At 39.0% G+C, this 21025-nt stretch overlaps 1 protein-coding gene across 3 annotated transcripts in view; it reads right to left on the reverse strand.

Moving 5' to 3' along the window:
• LOC106092291 (photoreceptor-specific nuclear receptor) overlaps positions 1 to 21025 on the reverse strand; it is a 42969-nt gene that overhangs the window by 14746 nt on the left and 7198 nt on the right. For all 3 annotated transcript variants that reach the window (XM_013259105.2, XM_013259104.2, XM_013259103.2), the window contains exons 2-3: positions 16400 to 16853; positions 7613 to 7716 (exon numbers count right to left, since the gene is read on the reverse strand). In XM_013259105.2, coding sequence (XP_013114559.2) covers positions 7613 to 7716; positions 16400 to 16853 — 558 coding nt within the window. The remainder of the gene's footprint in view (positions 1 to 7612; positions 7717 to 16399; positions 16854 to 21025) is intronic.

The raw sequence follows: 21025 nt of genomic DNA on the forward strand, positions 1-21025 counted from the left end.
ACCGGACCATATCTTGATATCGTTCTAACACCAGAGCAAATCTTTTCTTATATCCTTTTTTGCCTAAGAAGAGATGCCGGGAAAAGAACTCGCCAAATGTGGAGGGTATATAAGATTCGGCCCGGCCGAACTTAGCACGCTTTTACTTGTTTTTTTTATTTTTGATTTTATATAGCAAAAAATGTAGTCGTTCTCAGTCTCCAATAGTTTTGTAATGTTATACACTTTTATTTATGACATAAAAATTATTCCGCCTGCATATGAAATTAATCCATAATATAATACAAGGAAAAATGAGACACAATGTTTGTTTTACCTTGTTTGCCATTCTCATGTCAATCACACAACATTCTGTGCAGACGAATAACCTTTACTGTCAGAAAAATGAATGTAAGTTCGTTCGGCTATTTTCCCATATGTCATATGGACAATAAATAAAATCGATGAACAGCGAACAACAAAATTCTGATGTCTTCCATCATAACTCGAACTGCGTTCGCAATCACTCTAGCGCAAAATTTGTTTAAACAAACCCACAATGTATGCCCTTCTCATCCTTCCGCAAAATCTCTGCCATCCCATAACTTCACTCCCACTCTGATCGATTAAAATAAATGATATGTATGGCATGCTGACTGCTGGGGAAACATATGCATATAGTTAAACGAGAACAAGTTGATGGGAAATCAAAAACAAAGAAGGAAAATCTTAAACCAGACAACCTTTAAACATCATCTGCAACCGCACAAGCCACCAGCCAACCATGCAAAGGACATCATAGCCTCCACATGGCAAGCAAGTAAATATGTCATATTTTTTTTTGTAGTCAGGTTGATTGAACATCATCAATGGCTGTGTCTGCCGTTAACATAGTCGTCTCATCATCATAAAAAGGACACAAAGTATAACCACCATCAAAGGCAAACAAACTCGGGAGGCGATAGACAAAAAAGAGAGCCATATTATCCTTTGGTTAAATAATTTGCATGCTGAGTCAAACTTATGCAAGCCCACAGCGGCAGCAGCCAACAGCCAACACTAACTACCCACCAACCAACTCAACCAACTACATCAAAAAAAGGCATTCATCATTCAAGCATCCATCCATCCAACCAGCCATTCTTCATTCGTCCTTATGATGCCTCAGCTACGGCTCCTGCCATTGTTGGTGTTGTTCAATGTTTCCAAATGAATGAACAAAAGGAGAGAAAATACTTTAAAAATAAACATGAAAGTCAGCCAACCAAAGAACATCAATAAATTGTTGTTATCCTTCGCTTACGCACAGCATACCGCAAGGATACCTCCAAAAGTAAATACCACAAAAAATTATACCACAAAAAAGAAATTTCCACAAAGGTAAATATAGCAGAAAAAAAACAATACAAAAAAAAATTCAAATACGTATGCTTTCAGTGAGCAAGGAAAATGAACAACAGCAACCATCGATGAGCAAGAAATGATAAATCTTTGTCGCAGGCACAGTGGTACTATCAAAAATAAAATCGCGAAAAATATTCGTTATTCCCTCCACCATAGGATGGTGGTATACTAATTTCGTCATTCTGCTTGTAAAACCCCGAAATGTGCGTCAGAGACCCCATAAAGTATATATATTCTTGATCGTCATGTCATTTTAAGTTGATCTTGCCTTGTCCGTCCGTCCGTCTGTCCGTCCGTCCCTCCGTCTGTCCGTCCATCCATCTGCCTGTCGAAAGCACGCTAACTTTCGAAGGAGTAAAGCTAGCCTCTTGAAATTTTGCAAATATACTTCTTATTAGTGTAGGTCGGTTGGGATTGTAAATGGGCCAAATCGGTTCATGTTTTGATATAGCTGCCATATAAACCGATTTCGGGTCTTGACTTCTTGAGCCTATAGAGGGCGCAATTCTCGTTCGATTTGACTGAAATTTTGCACGTGGTGTTTTGGTATCACTTCCAAGAACTGTGCTAAGTATGATTCAAATCGGTTTATAATCCGGTATAGCTGTCATAAAAACCGATCTTGGATCTTGATTTCTTGAGCCTCTAGAGAGCGCAATTCTCGTTCGATTTGACTTATAATTTGCACGTAGTGTTTTGTCATGGTTTCCAACAACTGTGCTAAGTATGATTCAAATCGGTTCATAATCTGGTATAGCTGTCATAAAAACCGATCTTGGATCTTGACTTCTTGAGCCTCTAGAGGGCGCAATTCTCGTTCGATTTGACTGAAATTTTGCACGTGGTGTTTTGGTATCACTTCCAAGAACAGTGCTAAGTATGATTCAAATCGGTTCATAATCTGGTATAGCTGTCATATAAACCTATCTGTGATCTTGACTTCTTGAGCCAATAGAGCGCGCAATTCTCATCCGATTTTGCTGAAACTTTGCGTGAGGTGTTTTGTTATGACTTCCAATAACTGTGCTAAGTATGGCGCAAATAATTTCATGACCTGAAATAGCTGCCATATAAACCGATCTGGGATCTTGACTTCTTGAGCCCCTAGAGGGCTCAATTGTCATCCGATTTGGCTGTAATTTTGCACAACGGCTTCTCCCATGACTTTCAACATGCGTGTCTAATATGGTCTGAATCGATCATCAATCGAGAGACAGCTCCCATATAAACATCTCCAGATGTTGCTTCTTGAGCCCCTTCTAGGCGCAATTCTTATCCGAATAAACTGGAATATTACACAATAACTTCAACAATGTTCAGCATTAATTTAAGGTCAGAATCGGACTATAACTTGATATAGCTCCAATAGCATAACAGTTCTTATTCAATATTCCTTGTTTACCTAAAAGGAGATACCGCGCATAGAACTCGACTAATGCGATCCATGGTGGAGGGTATATAAAATTCGGCCCGGCCGAACTTAGCACGCTCTTACTTGTGTTTAATTTATGTGGGTTTAACTTAATGAAGCGACGAAATTCTAGCTTTATGGTTGCAAGGTATAACAGTGGATATTCTTAGTTCGAGGACCAACCGTGTTCCAATAAAAAATCAAACCTCAACGAAAACCAACTTTAAAAATTTTTGACAGGCACCTTAAAGGCAGAGGTCTGGTCGAACAAATGGACCACATTCCGACGATGTTCAAGAGAAGCAATTGAGTTGGATACCCTACTGTCCCCAATCAACACCATCGCTCTCCGTTGGACGCGGTCAAGTAGCTCCAAGGATGATTTTGAAGCTCCTTCTCATATATGAGAGTTATATTCCATCCTCGGCCTGATGTAGGTAGTATAGATAGTCGCGAAGATCAGAAGAGGTGAAATATTTCTTGCACCACTTAAGAAAGCCCAAACACTTGAATGCTTCTTTCGACACTTCGTATACGTGTTTTGACCAACGGATATCACATTGTATCTTCATTCCCAGAACATCAAGAGCATCTGACTGTTCAATATCTATACCGTTGATAGATATCGACGATTGAAGTGGGTCAGTTAATCGCTTGTGAGACAAGAAACATCACTGCGTCTTCAGTGCGTTAAAGTCTACTCTGTTCATTCTACCCCACTCGAAAATGGCCAACAAATCCTGGGAGAGCATCTCATCCATAATGCGCTTCCTGATCACAATTTCTTGAGGACTGGGCCTATGGTCGAATGAATATGAATGACACAGAGTACTGTCATCGGCAAATGAGTAGACTGGATTAAAAGTCTGACCCAATGGATCATCAATGAAATTAAGAAAAAGGGAAGGGGAAAGGTAAAGGACAGAGCCTTGTGGCACACCTGCGGTCAACGTATACTCATCGGATGAGAACCCATCTAAAATCTCTGAGAAAGCTCGTTATAAATCGAACGAAGTTATTACCGATTCCAAAGGCGACAAGCTTTCATAAAAGTGCACCGTGCCAGATCCTATCAAATGCCTTGAAGATATACAGAGCCACGACCTTACTCTCACCAAACTAGCGGATAGAGCGACTCCATCGTTCCAACAAAAATGCCATCAAGTCTCCCGTAGAGCGATTTCTGCAGAGCCCATACTGTCTGTCGCTAAGAAGGCCATTGGACTCTAAGTATCTGACAAGATGATGGTTAACCATACTCTCCATAACCTTGGAGAATGCAGAGCATATCGCAATTGGCCGCTAATTCGCACCGGTATTCACAAAACTTAATGTTGCTTTGATAGGGTTATTTTACAGATTTCCTTTAAAAAACTGTCAAATAAATTTAAGGCTTCATTAGTTTTGTTAATACGATCCTAATTGTTGTTTGTATCAACATTTCAACTTTTTGTTTCCACTGTGCCTTCATTCATTCTTACAGGCAAAGGGGTTGTAGGCTATTGCTTATATAATTTTACCATCATTACACCGTGTTGTGACCAGTTTCATACAATTTACACGCAACAATGATTCGTACTTAAAAGAGACACTCATTTTTCAAATTAAAAGACAACAACAACAACTACAACAAGCAAGCTAAGGGGCACGTGTCGTTATTTGTAGATGGCAATTATAGCAATTAAAGACAAAAACACTACAGCTCCATCCACATTGAGCTCCATACCTCCCACGTTCAAAGCACCACAGCAAAATGGTGGTAAACCACGTTTTTGGCTGGGCTTACTACGGTCCATCATTAACATTCATAACGCTCATCATTTTACACTTCATTGCCTTTGGGTTTGTATATAGGTGTAGGTGGGAGTTTTAAAGCATTTATGAGAGTAAGCAGTCGAAGGGGCTTTTAATTTGAATTTGTTTTCAATCCAGAGACTGGATATCGAAGAGTAAATTTTTGCTAAAACTAAAAAAAAACAAGTAAGAGCGTGCTAAGTTCGGCCTGGCCGAAACTTATGCACCCTCCTCCATGGATGGCATTTGTCGAGTTCTTTGCACGGTATCCCTTTTTAGGCAAACAAAGAATAATGAATAGGAATCGTTATGCTATTGGAGCTATATCAAGTTGTAGTCCGATTCGGACCATAAATGAATTGAATGCTTAACATTGTAGAAGTCATTGCGTAATATTTCAATCCATTCGGATAAGAATTTCACCTTGTAGAAGCTCAAAAAGCAAAATCGGAAGATCGGTTTATATGGGAGCTGTATCAAGCTGTAGACCGTTTCAGACCATATTAGAAACGTATGTTGAATGTCTTGAGACAAGTTGTACAAAATTTCAATCAAATCGGATGAGAATTGCACCCTCTAGAGTCTCAAGAAGTCAAGACCCAAGATCGGTTTATATGGCAGCTATATCAGGATATGTACCGATTTGCACCATACTAAGCACAATTGTTGGAAGTCATAACAAAACACGTCATGCAAAATTTCAGTCAAATCAGATGAGAATTGCGCCCTCTAGGGGCTCAAAAAGTCAAGACCCAAGATTGGATTATATGGCAGCTATACCAGGTTATTAACCGATTTAAACCGTAGTTAGCACAGTGGTTGGAAGTGACACCAAAACACCACGTGCAAAATTACAGCCAAATCGGACGAGAATTGCGCCCTCTAGAGTCTCAAGAAGTCAAGATCCAAGATCGGTTTATATGGCAGCTATATAAGGCTATAGACCGATTTAAACAATATTTGACACAGTTGTTGGAAGTGATACCAAAACACAACGTGTAAATCTATTGGAAGTCATAACAAAACGCCTCATGCAAAATTTCAGCCAAATCGGATGAGAATTGCGCCCTCTACCGGCTCAAGAAGTCAAGGCCCAAGATCGGTTTATATGGCAGCTATATCAGGTTATGTACCGATTTGCGCCATACTTAGCACAGCTATTGAAAGTCATAACAAAACACCTCATGCAAAATTTCAGCCAAATCGGATGAGAATTGCGCCCTCTACCGGCTCAAGAAGTCAAGACCCAAGATTGGATTATATGGCAGCTATATCAGGTTATGAACCGATTTGCGCAGCTATACTATGTTATTAACCGATTTAAATCGTACTTAGCACAGTGGTTGAAAGTGACACCAAAACACCACGTACAAAATTACAGCCAAACCGGACGAGAATTGCGCCCTCTAGAGGCTCAAGAAGTCAAGATCGAAAATCGGTTTATATGGTAGCTATATCAAAACATGGACCGATTTGGCCCATTTCCAAACTGACCTAAACTAATAAAAAGTATTTGTGCAAAATTTTATGCGCCTAGCTTTACTTCTTTGAAAGTTAGAGTGCTTTCGATAGACAGAGGTACGGACAGACGGACGGACATGGCTAGATCGACTTAAAATGTCATGACGATCAAGAATATATATACTCTATGGGGTCTTAGATGCATATTTCGAGGTGTTACAAACAGAATACCGAAATTACTATACCCCCATCCTATGGCGGAGGGTATAAAACTCAATCTCTTGATTTGCTAATAGATGTGCAAAGCGAATACATTTTGATTGGTTGTTCCTTTTCTTTACATTAAACTGTCCTCCACAGGATGAAGAGGGCATACTAATTTTGTTATTTCGTATGTAACACTTCAAGATAATGATATATGTCTCCATGGCATTCAAATGCGATGTAGCAATGTCCGGCCTTCCATCTTTTGAAAGCCCTCTAACGCTAACAAACGATGAAGACTACATCCTTAGAAAAAATCAAGCTCGGCGTTTAAAAAGTGACCACATTCGTTCACAAAAGTGAATCAACACACAGATGTTATTAGATCAACCACCATATAGACAGTTATGTTGAGGCTGCCTTAGTGCAGAGGTTAGCCTGGGTTCGAATCAACGCCTGGGTTCGAATCCCGGCGAGACCATTAGAAAAAATTTTCAGCGGTGGTTTTCCCCTTCGAATGCTGGCAACATTTGTGAGGTACTATGCCCTGTAAAACTTCTCTTCAAAAGAGCTGTCGCACTGCGGCACGCCGTTCGTACTCGGTTATAAAAAGGAGGCCCCTTATCTTTGAGCTTAAAAACTTGAATCGGACTGCACTCATTGATATGTGTGAAGTTTGCCCCTGTTCCTTAGTGGAATGTTCATGGGCAAAATTTGCATTTTTACAGTTATGTTGAACAAAACGTCAACAGCCGTTCACATTCTGACAATACCTAGTGCACAGTTTTATAAAAGATTGCAAAATGATTTTGTGTGCCGATGAGTATCGAACCTGTGTTCGCGGCTATACACATACAATGTTTTAAGAGTCATTTCAACTTAAGTTTGGTATACATACACATTTCGTAGAGATGATGTTCACAACGGTGAGTGCATGAAACAACAACGCGTGTTCATAAAATTATTCACGCTTGTTGACAATATTTCCAACAACGCCATACGATAATGACAACGTTGGTGCATGATTTTGCAATATATTTTTCCTATTAGTGTATGTACGCGTACTTTTGGGTTGCCCAAAAAGTAATTGCGGATTTTTCATATAGTCGGCGTTGACAAATTTTTTTCTGTAATTGTATTCTTTCTTCTGTCAGTCGTCAGCTGTGACTTTTAGCTTGCTTTAGAAAAAAAGTGTAAAAAAGTATATTTGATTAAAGTTCATTCTAAGTTTTATTAAAAATGCATTTACTTTCTTCTAAAAAATCCGCAATTACTTTTTGGGCAACCCAATATTAACAAGCAAAATTTGCACTTCTAATATTGAAAATATTTCTTTAAAAATCATGATCTTTAACTTACCATCCTTATTCATTCCCATTTGAAGGCACTTTTTGAGACGACAAGCCTGGCATTGATTGCGATGAGCCTTGTCGACAATACAGCGACCGGTACCCGCTTGACATCTGTAATCAAAATATAAAAATTTCCACTTCGATTATTGTCGTTGGTAATTTGTTTCGATTAAAGCCTAGATTCAATTATTCCAGTATGGTGATTTGGTATAAAATCCAAAAATTGCAACATTTGTTGATGTTTTGCGTAGCATGCTTCAAGCACATCCTCATTCTCTCTTCCTGGTCTATATTTTTGATGCGAGACTTGTTTCATTGCTTTTTTGCCACTTACAAATTATCTACCAAACAATAGGAAGGGAAGAACCTTCCCAAACAATGGCTACAACTACCAACCACTTGAGATGAAATTAAAACTCATCACATGCGTACTTTTAGCCTTTGCAGGTTTTCATGTCTATTATTCTATGACTATTCCACCAACTCTACTCTCGACCATAATTCAAAGGCCATTGTATCTAAAGCCCTAAACAAAAGATTGCTTCTTCATATTCAAAAACCATTTGGCTAAAACTTGGTGAGTGGAGGTTTTTGCTTGTCCTCGAGTGATTCTATTCTTTGCCTTTGCATGTGGCCGAATTTTGTTGCTCTTGATGAGTTTGACGATGTTGGTGATGTTGATGATAATGAAATTAAGCTTAACACTGAAGATTATTTCATTAAGACCCTGTTAACCTTTTGTTTGATTATATCTGCGATATGCCACTATGCACACAAATGGAGTCATCCACTCAATTGTCACAAACTTTGGCGAGTGGCGATCCATTCATGTGTTGACATGTGTCGAAAATTTTGGTTCAATTGAAAGTGAAGCTACATTCTGAGGGATATATTAACTTAATCCCTGTATGAAATTAATCAAAGCACTCAATTGTCGATTCATATTTATAACGAAAGAAAATTCCAATTCATTTCGAAAATGGATCCCCCAAATGCGAATTACATATTTCTTTAATTCAAGCATGTACAGGCTAAATTCTGGCAAAACTGTCATTATACCCTACACCACTACTGTGGTACAGGCTTTTAAAACTTAGTGCATTCGTTTGTAACACCCAGAAGGTAGAGAGATATTCTGTAAATTATTGCTGTTTGTGGATTGTTTTTGGGGAAAGGGTAGACACCCAGAAAATTGGTTCCGAAAGTGGGTACCAATTTGGTGCTCTACTCCCCAATACCTTTCACTTTAGCCCCACATTACCATGGTCGGTAAATATGTCCGATTTAGGGGTGTTTTGGGGAGTGAGGTGGTCGCCCAAACACTGAGCCCTGGAAATATATCAGCATCGTGATCTATACTCAAATATCATTTATTTGAACCCCATATTGCCATTGGCCTCAAAATTGGAAATCAAATACATTTGCTAATCTCAAATACCTTTTATTTAAATCCCTTACTGCAAAAGTCAGCAAATATGTCCTGTTTGGGGTATGGGCCCTAAAAACTATCAACATCGAGCTCCACTCTCTTTAAGACCCAAATTGTCATGGTGAGCAAATACGTCCTATTTGCCGGAGGGACGTCGGTTAGACAGTTGGTCCCCAATGTTGATATCAATTTCCTATCATTTGAGCCCTATATTTCCATAGTCGAGAAACATGATCGTTTTGGGGGCTGTTTTAAGGGATGGGGCGGCCACTCAGTGACTTGGCCCTGAAAATATATATCAGATTCTTGTTTTACTCTAAAATACCTCTTATTTGAGCCCCATATTGCAATGGTCAGCAAATACGTCCTATTTGGGTGGTTTTATGGGGTTGGGGTGGCCCATAAACACTTTTTCCCGAATATTGATATCAGATTCGTGCTTTACTCCCAAAGACTTTTCATTTGAGCCCCATATTGCTATGGTCGTAAATTGGTCCCCTTTGGGGGGTGTTTTGGGGAAGGGGTGGACGCTCAGAAACTTGGTCCCACATTTGGATATCAGATTCGTAATCTACTCGCAAATACCATTCACTTGTATCCCATATTGCTATTATCAGTAAATAAGTCCGATTTAAGGGGATTTGGGGTTTGGTGTGGTCCCCCAAACACTTGATCCAACAATTGGATATCACATACGTTTTCTACTCTTAAATACCTTTCATTTGAGTCCCATATTGTCGTGATTGGACTATATATATATATATTTGGTAGGTTTTGGGGGTGGGGCGGCCCCCTAGGTACCCCATCGGAAATTTGGATACCAAATTTTTGTTTATAGGTTACTATAAGAGAGCATACAAAATTTTATTTAAATCGCACCACCCATCTCCGAGATTTGGCGTTTCTGAAAATTAGGGTAGGGTCCGCCCCCCTTCAGATATCAAAAAATGTAGTACCCTATTTCCACCACGGGACCATTATGCACCATCTGCGAAAATTTCAAGATAATCGGTTCAGCCGTTTCTGAGTCTATAAGGAATACACAAACAAACACAAATTGATTTTTCTACCCTTCACCATAGGATGGGGGTATGCTTATTTCGTCATTCTGTTTGTAGCTACTCGAAATATTCGTTTGAGACTGAGAGTATATATATTCTTGATCGTCGCGACATTTTATGTCGATCTAGCCATGTCCGTCCGTCTGTCTGTCGAAAGCATGCTAACTTCCGAAGGAGTAAAGCTAGCTGCTTAAAATTTTGCACAATTAATTCTTATTAGCGTAGGTCGGTTGGTATTATAAATGGGTCATATCGGTCCATGTTTTGATATAGCTGCCATATAAACCAATCTTGACTTCTTGAGCCTCTAGACTGCGCAATTCTTATCCGATTGGAATGAAATTTTGCACGACATGTTTTGTTATGACATCTAATAACTGTGCCAAGTATGGTTCAAATCGGTCCATAACCTTATATAGCTGTCATATAAGCCGATCTTGGGTCTTGACTTCTTGAGCCTCTAGAGGGCGCAATTCTTATCCGATTTGAATGCATTTTTACACGAAGTATTTTGTTATGATTTCCAATAACTGCGCTAAGTATGGTTTAAATCGGTTCATGTTTTGATATAGCTGCCATATAAACCGATCTGGGGTCTTGACTTCTTGAGTCTATAGAGGGCGCAATTCTTATCCGATTGGAATTAAATTTTGCACGACGTATTTTGTTATGATATCTAACAACTGAGCCAAGTATGGTTCAAATCGGTAAATAACCTGATATAGCTGTCATATAAACCGATCTTGGGTCTTGACTTCTTAAGCCTCTAGAGTGCGCAATTCTTATCCGATTGGAATGAAATTTTACACGACGCGTTTTGTTATGATATCCAACAAATGTGCCAAGTATGGTTCAAATCGGTCCATAACCTGATAGAGCTGCCATATAAACCGATCTTGGGTCTTGACTTCTTGAACCTCTAGAGTGCGCAATTCTTATCCGATTGGAATGAGATTTTACACGACGCGTTTTGTTATGATATCCAACAACTGTGCCAAGTATGGTTCAAATCGGTTCATAACCTGATATAGCTGTCATATAAACAGATGTGGGGACTTGACTTCTTGAGCCTCTAGAGGACGCAATTCCTATCCGATTTGGATGACGTATTTTATTCTTACTTTCAACAACTGTATCAAATAAGGTTCAAATCGGTTCATAACCGGATATAGCTGCCATATAAACCAATCTGGGATCTTGATTTCTTGAGCCTCTAGAGGTCGCAATTATTATCCGATTTGCCTGAAATTTTGTACGACGGATCCTCTCATGACCATCAACATATGTGTTTATTATGGTCTGAATCGGTCTATAGCCTGAAAAGGCTACCATATAAATCGATCTCTCTATTTTGCTTCTTGAGCCCCCAAAGGGCGCAATTTTTATTCGAATTGGCTGACATTTTACACAGGTCTCCAACATAAAATTTAATTGTGGTCCAAACCGGACTATATCTTGATATCGCTCTAATAGCAAAGCAAATCTTTTCGTATATCCTTTTTTGCCTAAGAAGAGATGCCGGGAAAAGAACTCGACAAATGCGATCCATGGTGGAGGGTATATAAGATTCGGCCCGGCCGAACTTAACACGCTTTAATTTGTTATATATTGGGTTGCCCAAAAAGTAATTGCGGATTTTTTAAAAGAAAGTAAATGCATTTTTAATAAAACTTAGAATGAACTTTGATCAAATATACTTTTTTTACACTTTTTTTCTAAAGCAAGCTAAAAGTAACAGCTGATAACTGACAGAAGAAAGAATGCAATTACAGAGTCACAAGCTGTGAAAAAATTTGTCAACGCCGACTATATGAAAAATCCGCAATTACTTTTTGGGCAACCCAATATAAGAAGATATGACGTTTTACAACTTTTTGACGGTCGAATATCTAAAAAACCGGCATACAGACCACCTCTGATAACTATAGATTAACTTCTTCTTCTTCTATGATTTGTTTAAGACCGTTCTGAATAAAATATTTCTTTAAATTCCCCCATCAGCAATTTTAATAGAATTTATTCGCAATTTCGATGTTTCGATCAAACGCTTACTTTGGAATCATTGCAATTGCTTTTAAGAAAAAGTCATTAAATCAAAAAGAAAATATCCCATTCAGTACTTAAAACTTATAAGCCCATCCATCCATTTACCAATACCTCCTACTCTAAAGAAAACAGAAGAAAAAAAAAAACAATAGGAATATAAATCGATTTGCCAACTTCTAACGCCAAGCCATCGAAGAACAAAAAGTGCTGGAAGGAGGGATGAAAAGAAATAAAATTTTGCTTTTGAATTTGTTGGGAAGTTAGAGCGAGGAGAAGCATGGAGCGCCATACATACAAATTGATATCGTAAAGCTGCTTAAGCCAAAGGCAAACTTTTGCCTTCATGCGAGGTCGGCCGCCATCATCGAATTTGATAGAATCGATGGAGCTCACCAGCACACCACAATTCAACAAAGAAAAAGAAATGGGGGTTGAAATGATGATTGTTTTTTGGTCTATGGGTATTGCCTGGATTCGGAAAAATTCCTTTAGATATAAAAATGCTAAAAAGAAACGAACTAGGAGAGAGAAAAAACGTGCTAGGGGTTTTGGTATCAATATAGCCTTGAATTGATGAAGCATTTCCACGTTTAAGGGGGGCATGTGCGTTTGTATGGAGTAGGTTGATAGGATTTATCCCCTCACCCACTCACCTCTCAAATAGACAAAATATAGACCCACAAGTAGGTCCATACACGGTATAGACAGCAGCAGCAAAGACATCATCACCCTCACTGTAATTGTTTGTGTGCGTGCCAGGTTTTTTGCCGAGATTTTTCCCTTTTGTGGGATTATGGATATTTTTGGACATTTAACAAAAACCACCCAAAAAAAACCCGGGACACTTAGGCACTTCTAGATTGTCGCGTCGCTTACTCAGTTCGTGCTTGTGTGCTGAGTGAGGGTTCGTGGGCCAGGGGATAGCATAACGTGATTTACGAAATTTAATGCGGTCACATTTGGCCAAATGTATTCCACTTAAGTTTTATGTCAGTCTCTTCATGCTCTCTGGGGAAAGGATAATGATAAAAACATTTTGACGTTTGTGATTTGCAGAAAAACAGGCGCATTACAAAATAATAAATTTATGTCAATATTGTCGACACTCCAACGCACGGACAGACGGACAAAAGGATAACAGCTAAACATACAGCAGATGGTAATCAGGATGTGAGGAGGTTTTTTTGGAGAAATAAGTTGGCTTTTTGAATTCACTTTGCTATAAACTGGTCAAGATTAAAAAAATGACTACATGATTAAGTTGAAAAACGAAGGAATAGCAAGCAGTTAATATGACCCTTAAGAATGTTAAATTTCATAAACAAAAGTTAAACACAGATTAAATGGTAAAATTAGGTTATTTGTGGTGGAATATAATTTTGGATTTGGTTTTTTGATATATATAGCAAATAAAAACGTGCTAAGTACTGCCGGGCCAAATATTGGATACCCACCACCATGGAATCCGCTAAAAATTTGCCTTTATTAACTAAGTTCACCTGTTCTGGGTGCCGGGCCACAGAGATATCCCAGGGAACTGTAAAGCGGAGAAGCTTGCGAGACTAGGAACTACCCTACACATCACAGGGATACTGGAATCTGTGGGTATACTTCTAGCGACATGTAAGCTTACAATGATGGTCACAAAGAGGGGACTGTGGGCAATTCAAAACTATGTGGCCTCATCTAGATTTGAAGAGGTCTACTGCGTTGCTGTCATTGGCTACAACAGACGTCTCAGTAATTGTGTCTGTCATGACAGGTCACTGTCAAATCGGCAAACATGTTGACAGACTGAAGGTTGCCAGCTAACGACTTTTGCAGAAGCTGTAAGAACATCGAAGAAAAAAAGACTATAGAACACCTTCTGTGTGTGTCACGCACTAGCAGTCGGAAGGAGTTTCACTTCTCATGTATTTGAGAACCTGTCTGGTTTAGCAGATGTGAACATTCGCAAGTTATTGGGATTTTTGAAGCTATCTGGATGGTTCAATGGTAGGAACTAGAAGGCAGCTTCCTCCTTCTGTTCCTGTGGTATCGCAATGGACGAAAACGTCTGAGTGAGCCTGATGGCAGACTGCTACTTAAACCTTACCTAACCTAACTAATTTCGTATTTGAATTATTTTACAACAATCAAATCGGGAATTGGTTTCGGCTGCTATGGTCTCAAGTTGTAGGTTTATATGGCCGGTATACCAGTTTGGAAGACAGAACAGAAGTCCATGTGCCAAGTTTCAGCCAAATCGAATAAAAACTGAGGCTTTAAGAGGCTCAAAAAGTCAAACCTGACGATCGGTTTCTCTCAGGGCTATATCAGTTTATAGACCGATTAGGATCATACTGAAGTTAAAAGTCAAAACAAAAGTCCTTATGCAAATTTCACCCAAATTCGATGAAAATTGAGGTCTCTGTGGGCTCAAGAAGTTAAAACTGGGCATACGCTTATATGAAAGCTGTATCGTACATCGATAAGAAGTAACGGTGCAAAATTTCATCGGATATCATTATTCCTTGGAGCGCTATCCCGATTTCGATATACGGAGGGACGGACGGACACAGCCAGATCGACTCAGAATGTCCAGACGATCAAGAATATATATACTTTATAGGGTCTCAGATCAATATTTCGAGGTGTTACAAACGGAATGACTAGATAAGTATACCCCCTGGCTATGGTGGTGGGTATAAAAATGGTAATATTAATAGAGCTATTTTACCAAATAAAAAATAAATAAAATAAAACAAGTAAAAGCGTGCTAAGTTCGACAGGGTCGAATCTTATATACCCTCCACCATAGATCGCATTTGCCGAATTCGAGTAAGAATTGCGCCCTTTAGGGGCTCAAGAAGTAAAATGGAGAAATCGGTTTATATGGGAGCTGTATCAGGCTATAGACCATATTTGACACGTATGGTGAAGGACTTGGGAGTACCAAATTTTAGCCAAATCAGATAATATTTACGCCATCTGAAGGCTCAAGAAATTATCCCAGATCGGTTTATATGGCAGCTATATCAGTTTATGCATCGATTTGAACCATATTTGATACAGTTGTTAGAAGTTATAACAAAACATCTCATGCAAAATTTAAGCCAAATCGGATAAGAATTGCGCCCTCTAGTGGCTCAAGAAGTCAAGATTCAAGATCAGTTTATATGGCAGCTATGTCAGGTTATCTACCGATTTAAATCATACTTAGCACAGTTGTTGGAAGTCATAACTTCCAAATCGGATAGGAATTGCGCCCTCTAGACGCTCTAGACGCTCAAGAAGTCAAGACCCCAGATAGGTTTATATGCAGCTTTATCAGGTTGTGGACCGATTTAAACCATACTCGGCACAGTTATTGGAAGTCATAATAGAACACCTCATGCTAAATTTCAGCCAAATCGAATAAGAGTTGTGCCCTCCATACCAAAACATGAACCGATTTGGCCCACTACAATCCCAACCGACCTATACTAATAAAAAGTATGCAAAATTAAAAATTAAAATAAAATAAAAAAAAGTACAATAAAATAAAATAAAAAAAAATAAAATAAAATAAAATAAAATAAAATAAAAGAATATAAAATAAAATAAATTAAAATAAAATAAAAAAATAAGATAAAACAAAAAAATAACACAAATTTGGGTTATGCTTTTTCACACTAAGACTAAAAGGTTGAAGTGCAAAAAAAAAATATTCCCAACGTTTTCGCTTAATTCATACATTTCGTACGTTACAAAGTCCCAAATATTGGGATTTGTAACGCAATCTGTCATGCAAATGACACATTTGCATAAAAGGACTTTGCAAATAAATTTCGTTAAAGCCAATTGTTACTTTCCACAAATAAAAGCTCTGCACATGATTCATACGCTTTTAATTCCTAATCCTAAAACTTAAAATTAATTCGTTATTGCAAAAACCAAAAAAGGGGAATGTTGCCAAAAGAACGAGACGACCATTGGGTATCCTTGAGCCGTTTAACACATTAGTTCTGACTTTTCGAATTTAAACCAATGGTGTTGTCGTATTGTCGCCGGACCTTTGCTGCCAGGCAGTCAAGTGATTTTTCAATTAAATGAGCCAAAACCAGAATTTAATTTGCTTAAGTGATGCCAACAGAAGACCAACCAAACGAATTTCCAAATGTGCAAAGGAGGCTCATGTGCATTAAATCGTCTTTATTTACACAAAACTATGTATGTGGGTGTGAGGTTGAGTGTGGGTGTGGGTGTTTGTATATCAGGGTATGCTTAATATACCAACCTGTAAATCAGTTTACGACGTACACTACGCTTGAAAAATCCCGAACAACCATTACAGGCCAAAATGCCATAATGTTTGCCCGAACTGGTGTCGCCGCATACAACACAGATGAGACCAAGATTTTGAACTTTCTGGCGAGGCACAGTTAGGCAGGTTGCTTCATTTGCTGCTATCGTCGATACGCCAGTTGATGTGGGCGGCATTTGTTGTTGTTGCTGCCCTGGACCAGATCCTGGTGTCGCCGTCGTTGTCGAGCCTGAAATTCTATTGCCTACACCTCCACCACCACCGACGCCGCCACCCCCGTTGGAGGAGGAAGATGAGTCGTTTGCATTTGACACAGCTGCAGCTGCGGCCGCAGCAGCAGCGGCGGCAGCGGCCGTATGATGATTCCAGGGCATCAAACGATTCTGGGGCGGTGTACAACATAATCTGGTGGGATTTGGTGGCATATCTGCAAATGGAAAAGACACACATATAGCAAATATGTAGCAAATTTTTGAAAATAATTTCGTGAGGAAAAAAATCATACGCCAGAAGCAGACAGCCGCCTCCGTACGCTTTTAAGTTGATTTGAATTTTATTACTGTCGCTTTTATTGTTTTATTATTGTTGTTGTTTGTTTGTTTGTTTGTTTGTTCGCCAAAATGTTGAATGTGCTCTCTTCGGTTTGTTGGCTGGCTGGTGGGTGTCCTTCTGCCACTGCCACTTTTACTTCGCACCAAACTATGCATCAGGCGACAAAACCTATTTAGCATAATTTCCACCACTATTTTGTCAGGCGGTGAACGCTTTACGGGACTGTAAAGTATTCCCAGTTTGTCATGAGGATTGTTACAAAACGGTTTACTTATTTTTTAGACAAAGGAATTTCAAAATTTTAAATTTAACATAAAAAATAATATAAAATAAAATAAAACAAAAATAAATAAAAAAATAAAAATAAAACAAATTAAATAAAATAATGTAAATAATTTCAAAATTCTATATATAAATAAAATTCCCCCTGACTTAATGTGCCCCACAATCTTTATTTCTTTTCCACATACAAAATGAGCCTTTTCTTAGGTGTCATTAAAGGCCTATGCCTATTTTGGTAGAAAGCTGAAGTTCAAATACACCCCTGGTCCTGGCCAGGGTGAAAAAGGTCCACTCGCGGATCCACTTTTTTAGTTTTCTATTGGCAGATCGGATCTTGGAGCAAGCGGCTCGCAGCATCGAGGGATGCCGCGCCCATGCGATTGATGGCGCTAGGCCAGTCACTCGCACCTGGACAACTTAAAGCATTGCTCAGAGTAACAAAAGAATATTAAAAATGCACTCCCCCAACGTTGACGAACCACGCAAATGAAAAAAGGACCATGATCTGCACCTGGAATGTTCGGACTTTCTATAGAGAAGTTACAGTATACGTATTAGTGGATGTATTGGAGAAGTAACAGGTAGATATTACCACCATACAAGGAGTGCGATGCACAGGGAATGGTGCCACAACAACACAAAAGGGTGACGAACTATCCATGACACGAGGCATTAATTTGGCTGTAGATCTGTGGTAAGTCGGCGATTGAAACACCTTGTCTCCAGCTTTACTCCGGTGAATGAGAGGCTAGCTCAAATCCGCATAAAAGCCAAATTTTTCAACATCAGCCTTATTTGTGCCCATGACCCCGACAAACAGACAAGGACGAGCAGACCGAGAATATTTTCTACGAACGTGAGTATGGCGAGAAAAATAGGATCTGACACTGCACTGAAGATGGAAATTTCAAGTTGCAAACACAACCGATGGCAACAGCATACTTCACTCGACTGACCCAACAGCTTGATGAAAGTACTCCTCGTCCCCATAATAAAACGGGGCAGTGGCAATCCATTGCCCAATCCATGAAAAATGTCGCGAAATCCGTATCAGAAGCTTTCTCCCAAACAACCTATGGTACTACCAAGAATAGCGAAATGCTACTGAAGCATACATGGGCATATAGAGCAACTCCGCAATCAGTAGCAACGTATGGGGAGAAAAAGGAGAGATGAGAAACTTCTATTCCGCAGAAAGAAAAAGAAACTGGAATGATGTGAGTGTGGGAGAATTGAGATGTATAAAAGTCAGAATAAAGTCCGACAATTTTACCAAGAATCAAACATCAAATCAATGGCTTAGTTGAAACACATCCTGCTGCAAAGACCAAGAAGGAAATCTGGTAACTGATACAGACAGGGTGCTTGCGATATGGAAAGAACTTTTTGTCCTGTTACTGGTGTCCGACGATGGCGGCGAAGAGGATATTGTAGAACCAATCCCTGATGATGGTACAGAATGTTTGCCAACTAGTTGTGAGAACAGACGAGGCAGTGCTCGGAGTGTTTGAGAGAAAGATTCTGCGTAAAAGTTCCCAAAAAGTCTTTTGAAGGCGAGCATTGTTATACACGCAAACCGGGACGACCAAAAATCAGATGAAAAGTGGTGAAAGACATCTCGAAACTTGGTATCTAAAATTTTAGAAGGAGCGCGGAAGATCGTGGCGCTTAGAACGCTATTCTAAGTTCGGCTAATAGGACAAATGTTCTGTCATAGCCAATTAGAGTAAAGTAAAGAAAATTGGTCACCATAGCGCAGAGATTGGCACATCCGTATATGGCGCCAAACGCCTGGGTTCGAGTCCTGGAGAAAACATCGGAAATAACTTTCAGCTGTGGTTATTTCCTCCTAATGCTAGCGACCTTTGTGAGGAATTATGTCATTTGAAAGAATGGTATAACATTCATGCAATAATTTCTCTCCAAAGGGGTGGCATACAGCGGCACGCCGTTCAGACTCTTTTAAATAAAGGAACTCCCTTATTATTGAGCTTAAACTTGAATCTTTAGAAGTTTGCTTTTGTTTCTGAATGAAATATAAATGGGCAAATTTGCATTTGCAAAATAAATTCGCACATCGGTCTATGTGGCAGCTATATCCAAAAATTTGGAACATGTGGTCCGGATATCGAGGGCCTTGTCCAACTCCAAATTTACGTATTTCAGCGAAATCGGGCACTCTACAAAATTTGTTCTACAAAATAACTAAAATGATTGCTAAGACAACAGTTTTTGCTGGCTGAGAAAGGAGAAGCCGACTTAATTGCTGTTTCAGCAAACTTATAGCTGCTATTTAAGCAAACATTTCGTATAACTATTTCAGCTAACAAAATCTGCTGAATTGAATAAAAAAAAATCTGCTGAAGAATTGGAAAAAAAACAGCTGAAAATAAAAATTCTTTGCTTTTGATTGTGTTTTGATTATTTTTTGTATTTTTTTCCAAAGGGACTCGGGCTAATGTCCTTGACAAATTATGAAATATTACTGAAAATTTGATCAAAAGATCCTTTTACCCAAAGACATTGAGGCCATTGGTATACAATTCGAAAGGTGGCGAAAACTCTCTCGTAAATATTATTACTCTGCTAGTACCCACACTGTCGTGCCTACTGGCTTTGTAACTCATATCTGCTTATATCGATATTATATGAAAAAAGACATGTGGAATGTAAACAGACACTGAGATACACATATGCATTTGCCTACTGGTGAATATCTCATTCACGAACTTCCCCAAAATCTGGCCTTCTGGTCAATATCTCATTCAGGAAATTTCCTTACATCTGCCTGTGCCAACATTTTTTTTTCTTTACCTATTCATTACTGCAACGTTCCTCCCTTCTCATTCAGCGCTTCTACGAGGGTCTTTTCCATTTGTTTGGTCTGATATTTTCCCTTTTAATATAAAAACAATCCATCGCTCGTGTGGAGTAAAGTGAAACAACAACAGTGTAAAGGTATTTTGAACAGGGAAGTGCCGCATTAGTGCCTCATACCTAGTTTATGCTTATATTGCATGTGTGCTGTGTATTGTTTACAATAACGATGACCCTTTTTACTATGTCATTAAACGCGTGGGCGCTACCTATGCTCAAAACTCTTTAATAAACAGCGTGTGCAATAAACAACAACAACAACCTCCCGCAACCTCTTTTTTTCTCAAAAATGTTCAGCAAAATTAACTTTTAACAGTCAACAGACAGTAATTGCAGTTTTAAGCAGGCTTTCTTTAATGAGTGTAATAAATGCGACTTACATGAGCTAAATTGCCCAAGTCGGGAGATCGACTTTATAGCAACTATATATATGGTCCTGCGTAAGGAAAATATATGTATATATGCCAAACTTCAGCTCAATATCTCAATTTTTTAAAACTGTAGCGTGACCATAACTTATTCACAATGGAATGGAACAAAAACTATGTGAAAAAATTCTACCATTTTTGAATGGCAACATTTTTCACGAAATTTTAAACGTTTCCAGCTGAAGCGCTAGATGGCCACCGTGGCACATAGCATGTCTGCCTATGTTCAAACCCAGGCGTACGGTCGTTATCCCCTTCCGACGCTGACGATTTGAAAAAGTTACTGGCACCCTTATAAAAACTTTTCTCCTAAAAGGTGTCGCACTGCGGCACGCCGCTCGTACTCGGCTATAAAAAGGATATGCCTTATCATCGAGCTTAAACTTCAATCGGACAGCACTCATTGACATGAAAAAGGATTGCCTCCTGTTTTTTAATAGAATTTTTGTCAGAAATTTTT

This window comes from Stomoxys calcitrans, chromosome 5, assembly GCF_963082655.1.
Source record: "Stomoxys calcitrans chromosome 5, idStoCalc2.1, whole genome shotgun sequence".
Taxonomy (NCBI): domain Eukaryota; kingdom Metazoa; phylum Arthropoda; class Insecta; order Diptera; family Muscidae; genus Stomoxys; species Stomoxys calcitrans.